The 23,395-nt window shown below is 47.0% G+C and overlaps 1 protein-coding gene across 1 annotated transcript in view; it reads right to left on the bottom strand.

Moving 5' to 3' along the window:
- stam2 (signal transducing adaptor molecule (SH3 domain and ITAM motif) 2) overlaps window positions 1–23,395 on the bottom strand; it is a 54,764-nt gene that overhangs the window by 3,855 nt on the left and 27,514 nt on the right. The window contains exons 4-12 of the mRNA XM_055638796.1: window positions 20,074–20,178; window positions 17,568–17,714; window positions 16,635–16,716; window positions 14,424–14,616; window positions 9,714–9,808; window positions 7,440–7,516; window positions 3,950–4,037; window positions 1,492–1,546; window positions 66–228 (exon numbers count right to left, since the gene is read on the bottom strand). Of these exons, the coding sequence (XP_055494771.1) occupies window positions 66–228; window positions 1,492–1,546; window positions 3,950–4,037; window positions 7,440–7,516; window positions 9,714–9,808; window positions 14,424–14,616; window positions 16,635–16,716; window positions 17,568–17,714; window positions 20,074–20,178 (1,005 nt within the window). The remainder of the gene's footprint in view (window positions 1–65; window positions 229–1,491; window positions 1,547–3,949; window positions 4,038–7,439; window positions 7,517–9,713; window positions 9,809–14,423; window positions 14,617–16,634; window positions 16,717–17,567; window positions 17,715–20,073; window positions 20,179–23,395) is intronic.

Raw genomic sequence — 23,395 nt, 5'->3', positions numbered from 1 at the left:
CATTTCCCTCGCCTCCTTTATTGCGAGAAAAACTGCACGACTTCTCACCACGCTCGGGAACCGACCTGCATTGGCACGGAGCCCGACTGTTGTGCATAGAAGGCCTGTGCCTGAGCCTGAGTCTTGGAATACATGGAGGAATACATAGGCACGTCGTTCATCAATTTGTTGTACATCTCCAGCGCCTCCAAAACCTTCACGTTCAGGTCCGACAGCTCAGAGTGCTTCCTGAACGAGAGAGCGGAGAGGTCATTCGAGCAGCAGACATGGTATACAACGAGCACGCAGCAAGAAAATGTCACGCTTACCTATAGGTGGACACGGTGCTGGAGTAACTCAGCGGGTCAGGCGGCAACTCTGACGTTTTGGGTGGGTGACGTTTTGGGTTGAGACTCTTCTTCAGATTGGAAGTGAAGGAGAGAAACAGGACAAAGGGAAGGAGGATCCCTGATGGGCACGGGACGGGTGAGAGCCCCGATAAACAGGGGCAGTTGCTGGCCCCCGATTTGCCCTGTTTTTTTCCCTTCTTTTTTCCTTAAAGGGCCTGTCCCACTTACGCAACTTTTTCGGTGACTGCCGGCACCCGTCATAGATCTTTGCAGGTCTCCGAAAATTTTCAACATGTTGAAAATTCAGCGACGACCAGAATAAGGTACGACTCGTTGGGCAACTACTCACAACCATACAGGCTTCATTCACCCCGCGACATGTCGCCTGTACGGTCGTGAGTCGTCTCCTCAGTCGCCCAAAGAGTCGTAGCGTCTTTCTGGTCGCCGCTGGATTTTCGGCGACCTATGATGACGCAGTCGCCGAAAAAGTCACGTAAGCGGGACAGGCCCTTTACCCGCCAGTGGTAGCCGACTCACCAAAACGTGGAGGAGAAGCGGGCTATACCAAATTTCCGCCGGCATCAGATGATCTCGGGCAAGGGGCTTTCACCGATAGCTGGGGCTCATGTTGTCGACTTCCCCGTGGTGAGTGAGCCCTGTCAACTGACCTCGGCCAGGCGAACGACAACAAACAGAGACAGCAGCAGCAGCGCCACGGCATGCCCCCTTTTTAGGGCGGGCACCTACGGGTGTCAAACCGGATGGCACCACCTCTGCTGCCCCAAACACAAGAAGAAGACAACTGATGGCTCTGGGCAAGTGTGGGCACAGACATAGGGACAGTTGACGGCCCCAATTTCTCCTGTTTTTCTTCACCTACCACCAAAAATGATGCCTAATTGGCACCAGATGACCTTGGGCAAGGAGATTCCCCGATAAGCTGACTGATGGCGACAGACAAATGCGAGCCCTGATATAGGGACAATTGCCGCCCTCCCAATTTGGTGTTCCCTCACCAGAGATGGCGTGCACCAAGAGGTGGGTGGGCTACGCCAAAGGGGCTGGGCTACACCAGAGATGGACGAGACGATTGAACGGAGAGGTGTCAGCAATAGATTATTTGTAAGGGGGGGGGGGGTTCCCATTTGGCTTGGATTCCTACCTGTCTATTTCTTCAAGCTTCTCATCGATAATTGGTCCCATTTGTTGGCAGACATCTGGGGAAGAAGATACGAGACAAATAAATCTGCAGGTCTACTGCCAAAAACAAATGAAAGAGAAAAACACACATTTGCCAGCACACCAGTTAATGCGTCTGCAAGAACAGGGGCTTGCGAGAAATAATCCAACAAACCAGATATAGGGTCTTGACCTGAAACATCAGCAATCCATCTCATCTTAAACCCCGAGTCCTATTGTAAATTGGAGGAGCAGCACCTCATATTTTGCTTGGGTAGTTTATACCCCAGCGGTATGAACATCGACTTCTCCAATTTCAAGTAGTCCTTGCTTTGCAGACAATAGATGCAGGAGTAGGCTATTCGGCCCTTCGAGCCAGCACCGGCATTCAATGTGATCATGGCTGATCATCCCCAATCAGTACCCCGTTCCTGCCCATATTCTCCCCATATCCCCTGACCGTTATTTTTAAAGAGCCCTATCTAGCTCTCTCTTGAAAGCATCCAGAGAACCTGCCTCCACCGCCCTCTGAGGCAGAGAATTCCAGACTCACCACTCTGGGAGAAAAAAGTGTTTCCTCGTCTCCATTCCAAACATGTTCCCTGCCTCTAGCGTGTCCAAACCCTTAACAACCTTGTACGTTTCAAGATTCTCCCTCTTTCCCGACTCTCCCACAGCCCACTGTCTCCGCCTCTTCCTTTCTTCTTCCTGCCCCCACCACATCAGTCTGAAGAAGGGTCTCGACCCGAAACGTTCCGTAATTCTTTGCTCCACAGATGCTGCCTCACCCGCTGAGTTTCTCCAGCATTTATTATCTACCTTCAATCTGAAACCCATGCCCTCTGGTTCTCGACTCCCCCTACTCTGGGTAAAAGGCTCTGTTCTTTCACCCAATCCATCCCCCCCATGATTTTATACAACTCTACAAGATCACTCGTCAGCTCCCTGTGCTCCACGGAACAGAGTCCCAGTTTGCCTAACCTCTCCCTATAGCCCAGCACCTCGAGTCCTGGCAACATCCTCGTAAACAAAATGTTGAGAGTTTAGTTTATTGTCATCTGTAAAAAGCTTTTGTTGCGTGCTAACCAGCCAGTGGAAAGACAATACACGATTACAATCGAGCCGTCCAGTGTACAGGCACACGATACAGGGAACAAAGAGACTAACGTTTAGGGACGACAGATGGCACAATGGGCTAAGTGTTCGGCTGGCAACCGGAAGGTAGCCGGTTCGAATCCCGCTTGAAGTGCATACTGTCGTTGTGTCCTTGGGGCAAGACACTTCACCCACCTTTGCCTGTGTGTAAATGTAATGTAATTATGTGAAGCACTTTGGGGTCAATGCAAGTTGACTAAAAATGTGCTATATAAATAAGATTATTATTATTATATTATTATAGTGTAAGATAAAGTCCAGCAAAATCTGAGTAAAGATAGTCCGAGGGTCTCCAATGTTAGTAGCTCAGGACCACTCTCTAGTTGTGGTGGGACGGTTCAGTTGCCCGATAACAGCTGGGAAGAAACTGTCCCCGAATCTGGAAGTGTGCGTTTTCACACTTCTGTACCTCTTGCCCGATGAGAGTTTTAGGGAGACTTCAGTCTGCGATTAACCACCTTGGGAGGTGAAAAGCCCCAAAAAAGTTGGATAAACCTGCTCAGCAGGTCGAGCAGCATTTTTAAAGAGAAGGAAATGTGTTAATATTTCAGGTTATTGCAAATGTAAAAGTGAGAAAACACAATGCTGGAATAACAAGTGGTCCAGCCAGCATCTGTGGAGGAAATGGACAGGTGAAATTTAGGGACAGGACCAAGTGAACAAATAAAGGGCCTGTCCCATTTGGCTGATGTATCAGGTCATCGGAAAATTTGCGGTGAGATGACGTACAACGTGCAGCGTTTTCTCAAGTGTCGCAACATTTTTTTTGTTGCCGCTGGATTTTGAAACATTCAAAATCTTTTGGTGACACTGATATGACGCAGGCAGCCGGCGGGGAAAAAAAAAAATCGGCAAGTGGGACAGGCCCTTAAGTGAAATAAATCCTAGTCTCTCTACCAGCTATCTCCTCTCTATCCTATCAGTTCAATCAAGGAGGGAGACAAAGTGCTGGAGTAACTCAGCAGGTCAGGCATCATAGACATAGAAAATAGGTGCAGGAGTAGGCCATTCGGCCCTTCGAGCCTGCACCGCCATTCAATATGATCATGGCTGATCATCCAACTCAGTATCCCATCCCTGCCTTCTCTCCATACCCCATGATCCCTTTAGCCACAAGGTCGGGACCTTTCCTCTTACACGTACAGTCTGAAGGACCTGACTAAACCCACACTTCTGTACCTCTTAGACAAGATGGGAGAGGCGGGAAGAGGGAGTGTCTGGGGATGGGGCGGGGGGGGAAGACTCGTCCAGGATTACGCTGTTGGCCTTGCCTTATGGCAGCTTACCTTCTAAATGTAGCAGTTCGGTCGAGTCTGGCTGCTGATTGGTGGGAATGGCGTTCTGGAGCATCTGTAGTACATGATCCATCTTTTCCTGCAAAATAAAAACAACGTTACAAACGGACAACCCACGCGGCTCCAGACACGAGGAACTGCAGATGCTGGTTTACAGCGAAAAATACACAAAGTGCTGGAGTAACTCAGCAGGTCACGAGGCAGCATCTCAGGAGAATACAGATAGGTGACATTCCGGGTCGGGGTCCTTCTTCAGTCTACAGGGTCCCGATACAACATGTCACCTGTCCACGTTCTCCAGAGATGCTGCCTGACCCGCTGAGTTACTCCAGTACTGTCTGTCTACATTTTTAAGAGCTACACATTTCTGACTAAATTGGGTTTGTCTTCTCTGGGACGTTGGCGGGAATTTTTAGATTAAATTAGATTAGATTCAATTTTATTGTCATTGCACTTTTAATGCAACAAAATGGTTTAGCCTGCAGTCATAACATAGAATAAATAACAAAACGCACACTCCACACAGTTTAACATCCACCACAGTGAGTCCACCAGGCACCTGCTCACTGTGATGGAAGGCAAAAAGTCCCAAAGTCATTGTCTCTTCCCTCCTTGTTCTCCCTCTGCGCCGAGGCGATCCAGGCCTCCGATGTTGTGACCCCGCCGGGTGATGGTAAGCAAGTCCCGCGGCTGAATCCGAGCTCCCCAAACGGGCCGGTTCAAACTCTGCGGCTGGGGCGGTCGAAGCTGCCGCCCTCCAGGCCAGCGGGCGAAGCTGTTGTTGCGGGAGCTCCAGAAAAACAGGTCACCAACCTGTGACCTGCGAGCTCCCGACGATGTCGTCCACTGTGCCCGCGGCCAAGCCAATTTGAGGGGAGTCTAGTAGTATATAAAGTTATGAGAGATGTAGATAGGGTGGACAGAAATGAAAGACTGGAAAGCATAGCATTAAGGTGAGAGGGGCAAAGTCTCAAGGAGATGTTTGGGGCATTTTTTTTTAAATTTTACACACAGGTGGATGCCTGGAATGCAGACATGATAATGGCATTTAAGACGTTTTTTGATTGGCACATGAATATGTAGGGAATCTTGGCACCGTGGTCGGAACAGACATTGCGGGCTGAAGGGCCCATTACAATGCTGTACTTTTCCGTCAAATGTCATCCAAATACAACAAGTATTGCTGAGCGTCACATTTTGATCTTCCGTTTCCCTACTAAACCATCACCTTTTGTTCCATTCTCACAATTATTTTCCCAAAGAATAGTTTGGCTTTTAAAAGTCTAGTTTGGTCTGATTTGATTGTGGCTGCTTGATTAAAAGGGAAGACCATTAATGCAACACGGTAATAAATATTTTAATTTAAATTATTAAAGGGGGCGTCTCGGTGGCACAGCGGTAGAGTTGCTGCTTTACAGCGCCACAGACCCGGGTTCGAGAATATGGGGTAGGCCATTTAGAACAGAGATGAGGAAAAACATTTTCACATGAAGGGTTGTGAATCTGTGGAATTCTCTGTCTCAGAAGGCAGTGGAGGCCAATTCTCTGTATGCTTTCGAGAGAGAGTTGGATAGAGCTCTTAAAGATAGCGGAGTCAAGAGATATGGGGAGAAGGCAGAAACGGGGTACTGAGTGTGGATGGTCAGCCATGAGACGGTTCACCAGACTGATTCCTGGGATGTCAGGACTGTCTTATGAAGAAAGACTGGATAGACTTGGTTTATACTCTCTAGAATTTAGAAGATTGAGTGGGGATCTTATAGAAACTTACAAAATTCTTAAGGGGTTGGACAGGCTAGATGCAGGAAGATTGTTCCCGATGTTGGGGAAGTCCAGGACAAGGGGTCACAGCTTAAGGATAAGGGGGAAATCCTTTAAAACCGAGATGAGAAGAACTTTTTTCACACAGAGAGTGTGAATCTCTGGAACTCTCTGCCACAGAGGGTAGTTGAGGCCAGTTCATTGGCTATATTTAAGAGGGAGTTAGATGTGGCCCTTGTGGCTAAGGGGATCAGGGGGTATGGAGAGAAGGCAGGTACGGGATACTGAGTTGGATGATCAGCCATGATCATATTGAATGGCGGTGCAGGCTCGAAGGGCCGAATGGCCTACTCCTTCACCTAATTTCTATGTTTCTATGTTTCTATGATCACAGTGAATGGCGGTGCTGGCTCAAAGGGCGAATGGCCAACTCCTGCACCTATTGTCTATTGATCCTGACTACGGGTGCTGCCTGTACGGAGTTTTACGTTCTCCCTGGGACCTGCGTGGGTTTTCCCTGGGATCGCCATTTTCCTCTCACACTACAAAGACGTACGGGTTTGTAGGTTAATTGGTTTGGTATCATTGTTAAATTGTGCCTAGTGTATGTGTAGGATAGTGCAAGTGTGCGGTGCTCGGCACGGAATCGGTGGGCCAAGGGCCCATGTCCGTGCTGCTTCTCTAAACTAAACCAAACATTTAACTTTAAAACCTTTGCAAGAGTTAAGGAGCAAGATAAAAGAACTAGGGAGAAGTTCTGGGAAGGAATTCAAGAGGTCAGAACACTAGGGAGCCAGATGCAAGATCCAGCAATGTGGAGGACACTGAGATGGGAGGATTGAGGAACTATTTACAAGGATGTCGCCAGGACTTGAGGGCCTGAGCTATAGGGAGAGGTTGGGAAGACTAGGACCTTACTCCTTGGAACATAAGAAGATGAGGGACAGTCTTATGGAAGGAGCTGCATCAGATCAGATGGGGTCTTCTTTTACTCCGAATAGGGGAAATCAAGATCCAGGAGATATAGGTTTAAGGTGAAAGGGGAAAGACTTTATAGGAACCCGAGGGACAACTTTTTCCACACACAGAGGTGGCTATATGGAAGGAAAAGCCAGAAAAAGTAATTTAGGCAGGTACTATAACAACATTTATAGAGATATTTGGGCAGGTACATGGTTCGGAAAGGGATCCGAGCCAAATGCAGGCAGGTGGGACTAGTGCAGATGGGTCATGTTTGTCGGCATGGGCAACTTCGGCCAAAAGACGTATTTCCATGCTGTCATAGAAACATAGAAAATAGGTGCAGGAGTGGGCCATTCGGATCTTCGAGCCTGCACCGTCATTCAATATGATCATGAGTGATCATCCAACTCAGTATCCTGTACCTGCCTTCTCTCCATACCCCCTGATCCCTTTAGGCACAAGGGCCACATCTAACTCCCTCTTAAATATAGCCAATGAACTGGCCTCAACTACCTTCAGTGGCAGAGAGTTCCACAGATTCACCACTCTGGACTGGAATGGGTGTAAATGCAAGAGGCAAGTGGAAGGGAGGACTGTGTTGGTGCTTGACGTTCAGGTTCATACGGGAAATGAAGAAACTTGTCAAAACATTCCAGAAGCCCGACAGCATCCAGCGGGAATACCCATTCCTCCGGGAGGGAGCAAGGTAACTGAAGGGGGAAAAATAAGTACTGCAATCCAAACAACTTCCACATACCTCATCTATGTAGACTGGCTCAGGCTCAGAAGGCTGAGGTTCTTGTACGGTTGGCTCCTCTGGCACCACTTCTTTCTCTAGAATCAGTACGGAACAAATGGGCGCACGTGAGTAATAAACTCCCCAGAGGTTTAGGCGAGCACCTCGCCACTCCACTCCACTCCACTGTGCCGGTGTCAGTGCAAGCTCTGTAAGTCTCAACGCATGTTGTGTACGGTGCCACTGACAAAAGCTCGCTTCAGAGTGCAACCTCAGCCCCGTGGAAACAAAGCACTGGAGTACCTCAACAGGCCAGGAAGAATCTCAGGGCAACATGGGTCTCGACCCGAAATGTCACCGGTTTTATCTTCAGACTGAAGAAGGGTCTCAACCTGTCCATGTTCTCCAAAGATTCTGCCGAACCTGTTGTGGCATACACGTGACAATAAACTGCACCAGCGCTTGGTATTCCATTTGTGTATTAACCAGCATCTTCAGTTCTTTGTTTCTACATCTCATGTCTGAGAGCTGGTTGAGGCGATCACAAATTATGGCAGCATGGTGGCGCAGCGGTAGAGTTGCTGTTTTACAGCGCCAGAGACCCGGGTTCCATCCCGACCGCGGGCGCTGTCTGTACCGAATTTGCACATTCTCCCCGTGACCACGTGCGCTTTCTCCGGGTGCTCCGGTTTCCTCCCACACTCCAAAGACGTACAGGTTTGAAAAACTGTAAAATTGACCCTAGTGAGCGTAGGTCAGTGTACGGAGGGGGGGGCGGTGATCGGCAAGGACTTGGTGGGCCGAAGGGCCTGTTTCCACGCTGTATCTCTAAAGTCTAAAGTCGGAGAGAGGACACAAACCAGACAAGGCTTGGACAAACTCTTGCACTGGTGCCGAAAGGTTAATGGTAAAGTCTGTGGATTAATAGATTAGTTGGCTGCTGTGGGTTACCACAAATAAGGGGAGAGCGTGGGAGGGGAATCAGGGAAGGGATGGATGTGGGGAGTTAATAGGAATGCCCAGAATTAATTATTGAAGAAGATAAATGGTGGAATAGGGTTACACGGATGACTGGCATAGATTCTATGGGCCGATCATGAGGTTATGAAAAAAAATTAAAACTAGGAAGACCTACAGACGGGGCCAACTCCGAAATAACTCATTCACCATTTGGATTAGGTGGCAATGGGGATGGCCAAAAAATGCCGACCTGGTGAACAAATAAACAATGTTTACTTAATTCAGAAAGATCCCATGAGGGTCTGAATCAGAGCATTGAACTTCTTCCGAAACCTAAAATATTCGTAGACGACCCGATTCTGGCTCAGGGTTTCGTAAGTAGTAGAGCTGCTACCTCGCTGTGATCTATTGAAAGTCATCCCTCGAGCCAAACTTTTTTTTTTTTTTTTTTTTGTAAGATTGTTAAGGGCTTGGACACGCTAGAGGTCGGGAAACATGTTCCCCCTGTTGGGGGAGTCCAGACCCAGGGGCCACAGTTTAAGAATAAGGGGCAAGCCATTTAGAACGGAGACGAGGAAACACTTTTTCTCACAGAGAGTTGTGAATCTGTGTAATTCTCTGCCTCGGATGGTGGTGGATGCAGGTTCTCTGGGTACTTTCAAGAGAGAGCTGGATAGGGCTCTTAAAAATAGCGGAGTCAGGGGATATGGGGAGAAGGTAGGAACGGGGTACTGATTAGGGATGATCAGCCATGATCACATTGAATGGCGGTGCTGGCTCGAAGGGCCAAATGGCCTACTCCTGCACCTATTGTCTATTTCTACACCATTGGAGGGATTTATCACTCAATCCACCTTTGTATCTTTAAACAGAGTATTTCAGTTGCAACAACCAACATATACATGCCACTAATACAGGGGCGATTGTCAGCTTTAATCTTTATCTTAGCCACAGATCTTGAGCGTTGTAAGGACGGCCACGGTGGCGCAGCAGTAGAATGGCTGGATTACATCGCTTGCAGCGCCGCAAAACCCGGGTTCGATCCTGACTGTACGTTTCCCCCGTGATCGCGTGGGTTTTCTCCGAGATCTTCGGGTTTCCTCCCACACTCGAAAGACGTCCAGCTTTGTGGGTCAATTGGCTGGGTATAAGTGTAAATTGTCATCGTGCGTGCAGGATAGCGCGGGGATCGCTGGTCGGTGCGGGCTGAAGGGCCTGTTTCCGCGCTGTATCTCCAAGCTAAACTAAACCAGTCTCTCTGTGCAGTCACACTTCCTGCCGACTGCCCGTGATGAGGTAGAGACAATAAGGACATGAAATGGTGGTTCCACTTACCCGGCTCAGGGTCTGCACTCAGGCTGGTCGACACAAAATTGGAAGGGAAAAGCCCAACACCTCTTTTGGTCTCTCCTTTCCACCAATTAGGGTCACTACATAAAACAGCAGAACACGTACAATGTAAATACAGAAGCACGGATGTTAGGGAACATTTTGACTCTAACCTCCATACCCTTCATCCTGAATCTGTACACTGTGGACCGCTCGATTGTAATCGTGTATTGTCTTTCCGCTGACTGGTTAGCACACATAACAAAAGCCTTTGACTGTACGTCGGTACACGTGACAATAAACTAAATACTACTCCCTTTATCCCGTTGTCTGCCTCAGAGGGCGGTGGAGGCCGGTTCTCCGGATGCTTTCAAGAGAGAGAGCTAGATAGTGCTCTTAAAAATAGCAGAGTCAGGGGATATGGGGAGAAGGCAGGAACGGGGTACTGATTGGGGATGATCAGCCATGATCACATTGAATGGCGGCGCTGGTTCGAAGGGCCGAATAGCCTACTCCTGCACCTATTGTATCTGTACACTGTGGATGGCTTGATTATAATCATGTATAGTCTTTCCGCTGACTGGTCAGCATGCGACAAAAGAAGCACGACACAGTACCTCAGTACACACAACATTAAACTAAACGGAACCACCAGGATTTAGAAGGCAGCAACATAGGATGGCGACTTGCTGGCTGCTCTCTACTCCCTTGGAACGTTATCATTGAACATTCACAGTCACTGGGTCCAAGAGAATCCAAGCTCTAAGAGCTCAAGATCCCAGTTCTTTTCACCGAGTTATTCATGAATAAATCTCCCCGATTTTGACCCTCGATTCAAACTCTTAGAGTCTAATTACGGTAATAGTTACTCACGAATTCTCCAGTTTTCCCCGTTCAAAGGTACTCGGTAATAGCCAGCCGTAGGTTTTTTTTTTTTTTTTTTTTTTTTTTTTTTACTCGTGGACATTTTTCTACACCTTGAAAAAACGTCCCCACTTACCTGATGCCCCGAGTACCTATGGCTGGCATTACGAGCCACTACGGAAAATTTATGGACTCCTATGCCTTCCTATGGACTCGCTACGGACATTCTCAGAGTTTGAATCAAGGGGAAAACTCGGGAAAATTTGTGAGTAACTCGGGAAAGTGGGACAGGCCCTTTAGTTTTTTTTAGGTGATGCGGTTTAGTTTAGATTAGACATACAGTGTGGAAACGGGCCCTTTGGCCCACACTACCTGCACGCTAGTTCTATCTTACACACTCTCTGAGCAATTCATAGAAGTCAATTAACCTACAAACCCGCAATTCTTTGAGATGTGGGAGGAAACCCAGAGCACCCGGAGAAATCCCACTCAGTCACAGGGGGAACGTGCAAACTCCACACAGCCGGCAATAGAGGTCGGAATCGATCGCGGGTCTCTGGCGCTGCTCAACTGGGATAGACAGAATATATTGCCCGGGCTGAATTATAGCTGACAACATGGTACTGAGCTTTCTCTTGAACTGCTGCATGTCTTCAGGTGAAGTTGCCACACAGGGGGTTGATAAGGGGTTGCCAGGATGTCTACCATGTGATGATGTAGGAATGCAATACGTTTCTAAGCCAGAATGGTGTACAGTGTGTGGAGGGGACTTTCATGAACCTGCTGCCATTGTTTTTTCTAATGAAAGACGACGAGGGCTTGGGAAGTGATGTCACTGAACTAATTGAGGAGCTAGGGAAACTTCAGAACCAATATTATTCCTGACCAACATTTATCCCTTAACCAACATCGCAAAAAAAAAAAACAGGTTAAATGGTCAATATCGTACAGCTATTCATAGGAACTCTGTGTGCAGGAAACAGGATGCAGAAGAGTTTTGACCTGAAATGTCACCTATATCTTTTCTCCAGATGCTGCCTGACCCGCTGAGTTACTCCAGCTTTTGGTGTCCTAAACAGTTTCTTACATTGCATCAGCAATTACATTTTCATTGTATTTGGCTGTAAAATGCTTTTTAAACAACCTAAGCCACCAAAGAAATACAGGCCTTTTTCCCTCTATATAAATGAAAACTGTTGCTAATACGATATTTGAAATAGGATCACTGCTGGGTGGAAATAAGTGTTCAGAACCTATAATTTATAAAAACAATATTTAAAAGTTCCTTGGACAGATGTGTGGATAGGAAAGGTTTTGAGGGAAATAAAAAAAGACACAAAGTGCTGGAGTAACTCAGCGAGTCAGGTAGAATCCCTGGAAAACATTTCAGGTGACATTTCGAGTCGGGTCCGTTCTTCAAGCACCGAAGATGCGTCCTGGTCAAAAAACATTATCTTTCCATGTTCTCCGGGGATGATGCCCGACCTGCTGAGTTACTCCAGCACATAGTCGCTTTTTATTTTAAACCAGCATCTGCAGTTCCTTGTTTCTACAGGAAGGCATAGGGGGATGTGGGCCAGATAGGACTAGCTTAAATGGGTTAGCTAGTTCGGCATGGAGGAGTCGGGATGAAGGGCCTGTTTCCATGCTGTGGCACACTATAGCTTATTCATTAAATGAAATAAAAGCATTTCAATGCAGGAAACCTCATCAAAAGCAACTGCAGATTAAATGGAATACAGCAACCTCCTTTTAGTTTAGGAGAGGGTCCATGGGGAGGAGCGATGGCCACCTGAACACAAGTCGTAGTCTGATCAACCACGGCTGGGTCGCCTGGGCGAGGGTGTCTGATGTTGAAAGACCCAAAATGACCCCAAGTTACATCACTGATGATGTGTTCAAGAGCATCACTAGATGTATTTTTTTTTATCAAGAGGCACAACGTGGAAACAGGCCTTTCGGCCCACCGAGTCCTCACCAACCAGCGATCCACGCACACTAGGCCCGGTATTTAACAACAAGCATCATCATTCAAAACTAATTTTTTTTAAATCTACCGTTTAAAAAAAAAAGAGGCAGCCTAGAATATGTGAATTATAACTGGATGATCAGCGATGGGACTGGAGCACAACAGCTTATAAACACTTCACTATTCAAAGATATCGAGGCTGATCTACAAAGAACATAGAAGAACACATCACATGAAAAGATGGATGATAAGGGATGGGCCCTTTGCTGCCTGTCCAGTAGAGCTTTCACAAAAATATCAAGTTGTATTAGAAAGGAAAGAAAAGTGCTGGCGTAACTCAGAGGGTCAGGCAGCATCTCTGGAGAACACGGATGGGCGACATTTCGGGTTGGGAATCCTTCTTCAAGATGGCGGTGGACGGAGGAGAGGATTGATGCCGTCCAAGCGAAGACTATACTCTTTAAGAACTTTGTTAGACCCAGAAACTTTAGTTTAGTTTAGAGATACAGCGCGGAAATAAGCCCTTGGTCCGCTGAGTCCGTGCCCACCACCACTATCCTTCACACACCTGGGACTATTAAACCAAACCAATCAACCTACAAATCTGTACGTCTTTGGAGTGTGGGAGAAAACTGGAGTTCCTGGAGAAAACCCACGCAGGTCACTGGATGGGGAATGTACAAACTCCGGACAGACAGCGCCGGTAGTCAGCACTCAGCCTGGGTTTCAGGCGCTGCAAGGCAGCAACTCTACCCCGCGTAACCGTGCCGCATGGCGACTATTTGTGTACTCTCAAAGAAGTCTACTATTACACTACAATCATTGCACGTTCATACTTGTCTATGATGTGCTCATCTACAGTACGATCTTAGATAGACACAAAATGCTGGAGTAACTCAGCGGGACAGGCAGCATCTCTGGAGAGATGGAATGGGTGACGTTTCGGGTCAAGACCCTTCTTCAGACTGATGTCGGGGGGAGGGGGGGAAGATAGATAGATAGATGGATAGAGGGATAGATGGGATAGATGGGATAGATGGGATAGATGGGATAGATGGGATAGAGATGGGATAGATGGGATAGATGGGATAGATGGGATAGATGGGATAGATGGGATAGATGGGATAGATGGGATAGATGGGATAGATAGGATAGATAGGATAGATAGATGTGAAGGTGTGAAAACAGGGCTAAGGGAATGGAGATCAAGGAAAATAGACACTAGACACTGGGTGCAGGAGTAGGCCATTCGGCCCTTCGAGCTAGCAATGCCATTCAATACGATCATGGCTGATCACATTGTCAAAGCCCTGTCCCACTGTACGAGTTCATTCAAGAGTTCTCCCGAGTTTGCCCCGATTCGAACTCGGAGATTTACGATAATGGCCGCTCGTAGGTACTCGGGGCTCTCATGGACATTTTTCAACATGTTGAAAAATCTTCACGAGTCTTCCTGAGCTTATCGCGTTTCCTGTGTACCCACCGGTAGCGTTACGAGCCGCTAAGAGACGTTCCCGAGCTCCGACGTTCCCGCTACATACATTCTACGTGCTTCGACGAGTTTGATTTTTATTTTTTTTAAACTCGGGCGAACTCTTGAATGAACTCGTACAGTGGCACAGGGCTTTCAGAGTCAGATCATAGTCATACTGGATTGATGACATTTCAGGTCAGGACCCTTCTTCAGATCAGCTCCTAACCCAAAACATCAGCTATCCATATTCTCCAAGGATGATGCCCGACCTGCTGAGATACTCCAGCACTTTGTATTTATTTTATTTATTTTTTGATAAACCAGTCCCTGTAGTTCCTTGTTTCCACAAGCTGCAATAAACTTTCAAAGAATATCACTATTGACAAATCATGTTAGTTCCAAAACATACCTGTCATCTAAAATGGTTATTATCTCCCCGGCTTTAAAAGTTAGTTCATTATCTTCAACGGCCTCAAAGTCGTAGAGAGCGCGGACCACTCGTATCTCAGTCCTGTGGGAGTTCACTGCGGTCTCAGCTGAAGGATAGAAAGATTTTGTCTCCGTCTGTTGATGCTTCTGCTCTTGCAAAGAAATTTCGATAGCTGCGGAAATGTAAAAAAAAAATCTGTAAATATTTTGTAATGTATAGAACTAATGCTTTCTTTGAAGAAACTAAATCTTCCTTATTGTCATTCAAATCCAATTACATATCACCTTATTCGAGACGCGAACTGCATGGAGGAGCAGCGGTAGAATTGCTGCCTTACAGCACCAGAGACCCAGGTTCGATCCCGACCACGGGTGCCTGTCTGTAGGGAGTTTGTACGTTCTCCCCGTGATCTGCGTGGGTTTTCTCCAGTATCTCCGGTTTCCTCCCACACTCCAAAGATGTACATATTTGTAGGTTGATCGGTTTGGTTTGTAGGCTAATTGGCTTGGTATAATTGTAAATTGTCCCTAGTGTGTGTAGGATAGTGTAAGCGTGCGAGGATCGATGGTCGGCGCGGACTCGGTGGGCCAAAGGGCCTGTTTCAGTGCTGTATCTCTAATCTAAACTAAAATGTGTTCTACAGCATCCGTCCATAATATGTTAGAACTTTAATTTACTTATTTAAGTAATATTTAAGCTACATTTAAGAGGGTTAGATGTGGCCCTTGTGGCTAAAGGGATCAGGGGGTATGGAGAAAAGGCAGGTACAGGATACTGGGTTGGATGATCAGCCATGATCATATTGAATGGCGGTGCAGGCTCGAAGGGCCGAATGGCCTACTCCTGCACCTATTTTCTATGTTTCTATGTTTATACCGCGACTGGCACTGCGCTCCCACTTGCCGGCCCCCTCAGCCGCGCCTGCGCAGTTGGCAAAAGGGTTGCCGTGCCCACCACCATATCCAGATCGCCATTTTGAATGGCGTCACAGCGGGGATCTCTAGCGTCACAACGGGGACCCAATGGGGAGGGTTTCCGGACCCGGCGCCATTTTCAGATCGCCATGGTGATCTGATACTTCCGTAATAACTGAACGTCTTGAGTATCACTGGCGTCACAACGGGCCCACGGGTCATCTAGTAATATATTAGAAACCTTGTACAAGTATCACAAACCCATAAGACAGGAAGGAATGAAGTTTAATAGCCCTGTCCCACGGTACAAGTTCATTCCAAGAGCTCTCCCGAGTTTGCCCCAATTCGAACTCGAAGATTTACGGTAATGGCCGCTCGTCGACATTTTGAAAAATCTTCACGAGTCTTCCCGAGCTTACCTGTCCTTAGCAAGTCTTCCCGAGTACCTGCCGTTAGCGTTACTAGCCGCTAAGAGACGTCCCCGAGCTCCGACGTACCCGCTACATTCATTCCCCGCTCTTACCACAAGTTTGATTTTTATAAAACTCGGTAGAGCTCTTGGAATGAACTCGTACTGTGGGACAGGAAAGGAACTCTTCCCATAATAAATAATCTTCACCACAGTTGGGTTTGGAGTTAAAATTTTAGAAAATGTTGGGGAGGATAAAAAGGAGATTCAAATAGGATGACTGTAAACAGTTGGGTGATGGTCAACTAGTCAGGTACTGGACACCAGCCCAGCCAGCTGACATAATCTCTCTTTGCCCAGCCCATCACACCTTGACAAGTTTTAAATTATTGTCGATAAAATGCCCTCTCATTCTGCTGCATCATTTCTACCATCTGATAAAAATCCAATCCCAAATAGTGCAAGGCCTGGATAGAGTGGATGTGGATAGGATGTTTCCACCAGCGGAAGGGCCTCGGACCGGAGGGCGCAGCCTCAGAATAAAAGGACGTACCCATAGAAAGGAGATGAGGAGGTATTTCTTTAGTCAGAGGGTGGTGAATCTGTGGAGCTCATTGTCACAGAAGGCTGTAGAGGTCAAGTCATTGGATATTTTTAGGGAAGAGATTGACAAGATTCTTGATAAGTACGGGTGTCAGGGGTCATGGGGAGAAGGCAGGAGAATGGGATTGAGAGGGAAAGAAAGATCAGCCGTTATTGAATGGTGGAATAAACTTGCTGGGCCGAGTGGCCTAATTCTGCTCCCAGAACACTATGAATCCCCATCGACTTTCAGAGCAAATGTTTCACAATGACTTTATTCCTTACCTTTAGCTAGATCTGTATCTTCAGTAGCTTTATTTAGTGACGTGCTGCCAATTTTTGATGAACTTGCACTGCTCTGACTTTGCTGTAAAGAATATATTGAACATTAGTATTTTTCAAACGCACATTCTCTGCTCCAGTCCCTCCATGGGGTAGCTTGGCTACAACATTCATGGTTTCTACCATGATGATTTAACTGCAATAGGGCGAAGATGGAATTGGGCTCGCTGAAGAATTTCCTGCTCAATAATCCGTTGGCAGTTCTGTGGCATTGATTCACACCAGATCCCCAGAATATTTCCATTCCAACGTCCAGAGGGATATAATGACATACAAGTGTGGGGAAGAAGAACCAGCTGAAGTCGAGCCACTGCCTCAGATGCAGGTTCGAATCCCGACTACGGGTGCTTGTCTGAACAGAGTTTGTCCGTCCTCCCCGTGACATGCGTGGGTTTTCTCTAAGATCTGCGGCTTCCTCACACAGTCTAAATACGTACAGGTTTGTGGGTTGATTGGCCTGGTGTAAATGTAAAATTGCTGTGTGTGTGTGTGTGTGTGTGTGTGTGCGTGTGCGTGTGCGTGTGCGTGTGCGGACTCGGTGGGCCAAAGAGCCTGTTTCTACTCCGTATATCTCTAAAACTACACAGAGGGTTGCGGGTGCGTGCAATGCACTGGACGGAAGTGGTGGAGGAGGCAGATATGACAGTAGCATTTAAGAGGCTCTCGGACAAGCATAGGGATGCGTAGGGAATGGAACATATATAGGTTGGATGAGATTAGTTTGGCTTGCCATCATGTTCAGCATAGGCAATGTGGGCTGAAGGGCCTGTTCCTGTGCTGTCCTGTTCGATGCTCATCCCACTATCTTTGGCGAAAGAAACGTCAAACTTTCCATGAATATTTATGCTGAGAGAAAGAATATTTTAAAGTAAGTACCTGAGAGCTGGCTGTAGGAAATGTGACCCCGTCTTCTTTAAGTTCTTTGATGGTAGCAGTAATAAGACTGAGCTGGGGATCCTTGTGAAACTCCTCCACCCATTCCACCATTAACGCCTTAAATTTCTCACACACCTTTGGATGAGCCTGCATGCAATAGGTAAAGTGTGATTAATGAGACGGATGGGTTAGTATAACAATTTCATTGTTCAGCTCAAGGCAAATACGATGAGGCAGCCGTCACATCATCAAGATGCAGCTGTATAGGACTTTGGTTAGTCCGCACTTGGGGAGCATTGTGCGCAGTTCTGGTCACCCCGTTACGTGAAAGATGTGGAGGATTTGGAAACGGGTGCAGAGGAGGTTTACCAGAATGTTGTAGGAAGGAACTGCCGATGCTGGTTTAAACCGAAGATAGACACAAAAAGCTGGAGTAACTCAGAGGGTCAGGCAAAGGAACAGGTGACGTTTCGGGTCGAGACCCTTCTTCAGAATGTTGCTTGGAATAGTGGGTATTAGAAACAGGGAAAGGTTGAACAGACTTAAACTGTTTTCTCTGGGAAAACAGAGGTTGCGGGGAGACCTGATATTAAGAGTGTTAAGAAACATTGGCTATATTTAAGAGGGAGTTAGATGTGGCCCTTGTGGCTAAAGGGATCGGGGGTATGGAGAGAAGGCAGGTTCAGGATACTGAGTTGGATGATCAGCCATGATCATATTGAATGGCGGTGCAAGCTCGAAGGGCCGAATGGCCTACTCCTGCACCTATTTTCAGATGCTGATCATGAAGCATGACAGGTAATTAGTTGATACAGGCGAGGGTATTTTTTTAATTGAAAGGCAAATAATGGACGAAGGCCAACGATGAAAAGACAGAAGATGCGAGACAAAAGGATTGAAGAGTTGCAAATTGTGAAGAAAGAGGAAGGAATGTCGACAGAAGGGGAAAGGAGAAACAGAGGAAGGAATTGCATCTATTTAACTGGGATGAAATGGATGGTAGCGTTTGGAGGGAAATATCGACACATTAAGGCAGATAGATTCTTGATTAGTACGGGCGTCAAAGGGAATGGGGGGGGGGGGGGGAGGGCGGATGCTGATCATGAAGCATGGCAGGGGGGAGGCAAAAATGGACGAAGGCCAAATGGGGCAAGAGGAAGGAATGTCGACAGAAGGGGAAGGGAGAAACAGAGGAAGGAATTGTATCCATTTAACTGGGGTGAAATGGATGGTAGCGTTTGGAGGGAAATATCGACACATTAAGGCAGATAGATTCTTGATTAGTACGGGGTCAAAGGGAATGAGAGATGGGGCTGAGAGGGAAGGATAGGTCAGCCACAATTGAATGGCGGAGTAGACTTGATGAGCCGAATGGCCTAATTCTACACATATTATTATTATTATTATTATTATTAAGCATGAGCGGTGAATCTGTGGAATTCTTTGCCACAGAATGCCGTGGAGGTCAAGTCAGTGGATAATTTTAAGGCAAAGATGGATAGATTCTTGATTAGTACATGTGTCAGAGGTTATGGGGAGAGATGGCAGGTGAATGGGGTTTGGAGGGAAAAATAGATCAGCCATGATTGAATGGCGGAGTAGACTTGATGGGCCGCATGACCTAATTCTACTCCTATTCCTTGTGACCTTACTGTCGCTGTTTCAGTCATAGTTGAGACAACAACCTGGCTGCTCAACATCCGGCTTGAGATCTAACTAGTCCTTTGGTTTAGGGTAGACAAAAATGCTGGAGAAACTCAGCGGGTGAGGCAGCATTTATGGAGCGAAGGAAATAGGCGACGTTTCGGGTCGAGACCCTTCTTCACACTGATGTGAGGGTGGGGGGGGGGAAGAAGAAAGGAAGAGGCGGAGACAGTGGGCTGAGGGAGAGCTGGGAAGGGGAGGAGAAAGCAGGGGCTAACTGAAATTGGAGAAGTCAATGTTCATACCGCTGGGGTGTAAACTGCCCAAGTGCAATACGAGTTGCTGCTCCTCCAATTTACGGTGGGCCTCACTCTGGCCATGGAGGAGGCCCAGGACAGAAAAGTCAGATTCGGAATGGGAGGGAGAGTTGAAGTGCTGAGCCACCGGGAGATAAGGTTGGTTATTGCGAACCGAACGGAGGTGTTGGGCGAAGCGATCGCCAAGCCTACGCTTGGTCTCACCGATGTAGAATCCTTTGGTTTATGTTTCATTCGCAAGAAGAAGAAGAAGGAGGAAGTCAAAGTTTTGATACAGCGGCCCAGGAAATGTTGCCCTTGTAGAGTTTCCTCACACCATTGCTTCCTTGTACAAGAACACGGTGTACACAAAGATGCACCATGGTACACACCCGAGTCTACTGAACAATTCAGGCAGCTGTGATCAACACAGTTTCTCTGTTTATTTGCACTTGTGAATGCACCTTAATTCATCATGCAGGGTTTTGAATGGAAACAGCAATATATTATACCACTACAAATCAGGCAAATTAATCATTAAAACTTATAAAACACACTTTTATTACCTTACTATATGCAGTTAATAAACTTCCAGCTTCGTTTGTGAAGTCACGAGAACATATTTCTAGGTGGAAAATCTTCCCACAGTTTGAGACGCAGGCGCCTAATAACTGTAAAATTACAGAACAGCGTTGGTTTTTGGTTCAGAAAACAGATGATTAACAGCATACGGTAAACAACTGGAAGGATTTTAAAGTGAACATTTGTAAGGTTCAAAGTAGTTACAGAAAGGCACATGGGCGTCACTGTAGAGTTGCCGCCTTACAGCTTAGAAACATAGAAACATAGAAATTAGGTGCAGGAGTAGGCCATTCGGCCCTTCGAGCCTGCACCGCCATTCAATATGATCATGGCTGAACATCCAACTCAGTATCCCGTACCTGCCTTCTCTCCATACCCTCTGATCCCCTTAGCCAGAAGGGCCACATCTAACTCCCTCTTAAATATAGCCAATGAACTGGCCTCGACTACCCTCTGTGGCAGAGAGTTCCAGAGATTCACCACTCTCTGTGTGAAAAAAGTTCTTCTCATCTCAGTTTTAAAGGATTTCCCCCTTATCCTTAAGCTGTGACCCCTTGTCCTGGACTTCCCCAACATCGGGAGCAATCTTCCTGCATCTAGCCTGTCCAACCCCTTAAGAATTTTGTAAGTTTCTATAAGATCCCCACTCAATCTCCTAAATTCTAGAGAGTATAAACCAAGTCTATCCAGTCTTTCTTCATAAGACAGTCCTGACATCCCAGGAATCAGTCTGGTGAACTTTCTCTGCACTCCCTCTATGGCAATAATGTCCTTCCTCAGATTTGGAGACCAAAACTGTACGCAATACTCCAGGTGTGGTCTCACCAAGACCCTATACAACTGCAGTAGAACCTCCCTGCTCCTATACTTAAATCCTTTTGCTATGAAAGCTAACATACCATTCGCTTTCTTCACTGTTTCAGAGACCTGGATTCAATCCCGATGACGGGTGCTTTCTGTACGGAGTTTGTACGTTCTCCCCATGAGTTTTTCTCAGGTCGCTCCAGTTACCACCCACGCTCCAAAGGGCGTACGGGTTTGTAGCTTAATTGGCTTCGGTAAAATTGTAAATTGTGTGTGCAGGATAGTGCGATAGAGCATGGGCTCAGTGGGCTGAAGGGCCTGTTTCAGCACTGCCTCTCTAAAGTCTAAAGGTGGATCCCAAAGTTAAGGTCCTGAATTGGGAGAATGCCAATAGAGCTGGAGAGGACTTGATGAAATTATGTCTCCTTTTGACAAGGTCTTGCTTGGCAGGCTGGCCCAGAAGGTTACAGCACATGGAATCCATGGATAGCAGGCCAACTGGATCAAACATTGGCTTGCCCAGAAGAAGCAAAGGATAATGGCAGAAAGAAGCTTTTCTGGTGGAAGCCTGTGACTTGTGGTGTAATACAGGAATCGGTGGTGTGATATATATTAGCGACCTGGTTATGAATCGAGCAGGTTATGGTCAATGGTGGCGTAGCGGTAGAGTTGCTGCCTCACACAGCGCCGGAGACCCGGGTTCAATCCCGACTGCGGGTGCTCTCTGTACGGAGTTTGTACGTTCTCCCCGTGACCTGTGTGGGTATCACCGAGATTTTCGGTTTCCTCCCAGACTACCAAAGATGCACAAGTTTGTAGATTAACTGGCTTGGTAAATTTAAAAATTGTCCCGTGTGTGTGTGTGGGACAGTGTTAATGTGCAGGGATCGCTGGTCGGTGCAAACCCGGTGGGCTGAAGTGGCTGCTTCCGCACTGTATCTCTAAACTAAACTAAACCCGAGGAGTATCTTCAGCAACAGACTGGTTCCACCAAGATGTAGCACAGAACGCCACAGATCCTTTTTCCCTGTGGCTATGAAACTGTACAACTCCTCCCTATGTCGTGGGGTAGACCGACTTCCCTTTCATGATACATTTTGGAGTCCTAAGGGGAGCAAGACAAGTACAGTAAATGTCAGGGCACTAAAGAATGTTGGCGAACAGGGAGACGGTTTGGTTTGAGTACACAGTTCTTTGAAAGTGCCACTGCAGGTGGATTGGGGATTGAAGCTAGCACCCGACACGCTGGCCTCCATAGGTCACCGCATAGAATACGAGGTAGGCCAAGTGTGCAAAACATTGGGAATAGTGTGTGCAGTTCTGGTTGCCACACAGTAGGAAGCATATGGTGGCATTGGAGAGACTGCAGAGGAGATGCAGTGTGCACCCGGATTGGGGACAGATAGTTGTTTAAGAAGGAACTGCTGGAAAATCAAAGGTAGACAAAAATGCTGGAGAAACTCAGCGGGTGAGGCAGCATCTATGGGTCAAAGGAAATAGGCAACGTTTCCGGTCAAAACCCTTCTTCAGACTGATGTGAGGGTGGGGGGGGAGATGTGAGGGTTGGAGACAGATAGGATAGCTGGGCTTGTTTTCTCTGGAGCAAAGTACTCTGATGTGTAAGATTATGAGAGATATGCATAGGATAGATGGTCAACACTTTTTCCCCCACGGAAGGGATATCAAAGAGAAGAGAACACGTTTCAGCTGAGGGAGGAGTTTAAGGGAATCTGAGGGGCAATTTTAATAATACATAAAGTGATGGACATTTAGAATACTCTGCCAGAGGGGGTAGTGGCATCAAATACAATGACCCCATTTAAGAGGTGTTTAGACGCACACTGGTATAGATAAGGTGTAAAGGAATACATTCATAATACAGGCAAGTGCGATTAGTGCATTTGTGTATTTCTTAGGGGCAGCACAGTGGCGCAGCGATACAGTTGCTGCCTTACAGCACCAGAGACGAGCGCAGGCTCGATCCGGACTAAGGGCGCTCCGGTTTCCTCCCACATTCCAAAAACACACAGGTTTGTAGGCTAATTGGCTTATGTAAATTGTCCCCAGGGCGTAGGATAGAACTGGTGTATGAACCATCGATGGCCTGCGCAGACTTGATGGGCCGCAGGGCCTTTATCCACACTGTATCTCTAAACTAAACCAAGAGCTGATGTGACACCAGCAGCAAAAAAATAAAAAGCCTTAATGTTACCAAGTTAGTGGCTCAACTAGGACTAACTGAATGTGTAGGATGGGACTGCAGCTGCTGGTTTACACCAAGGATGCAAAAAGGAATAGGTCCTTTTCTCCAGAGTTGCTGCCCGATCCACTGAGTTACTTCAGCATTGTGTGTCCATTTTAGGACTAACTGGAGGTCGTTTGGAAATTCAGCCGGAATTAACGAGTGATCTTCAGTTAACTCCAGTTGAGGCCATTGACATGGTAACGTTAAGGCAGCTCTGCCAACTGAACGACCATTGCACAGTTACAAACCTGCACTGC

This window comes from Leucoraja erinacea, chromosome 7, assembly GCF_028641065.1.
Source record: "Leucoraja erinacea ecotype New England chromosome 7, Leri_hhj_1, whole genome shotgun sequence".
NCBI lineage: Eukaryota > Metazoa > Chordata > Chondrichthyes > Rajiformes > Rajidae > Leucoraja > Leucoraja erinaceus.
This window is presented reverse-complemented; position numbering and strand designations above follow the sequence as displayed.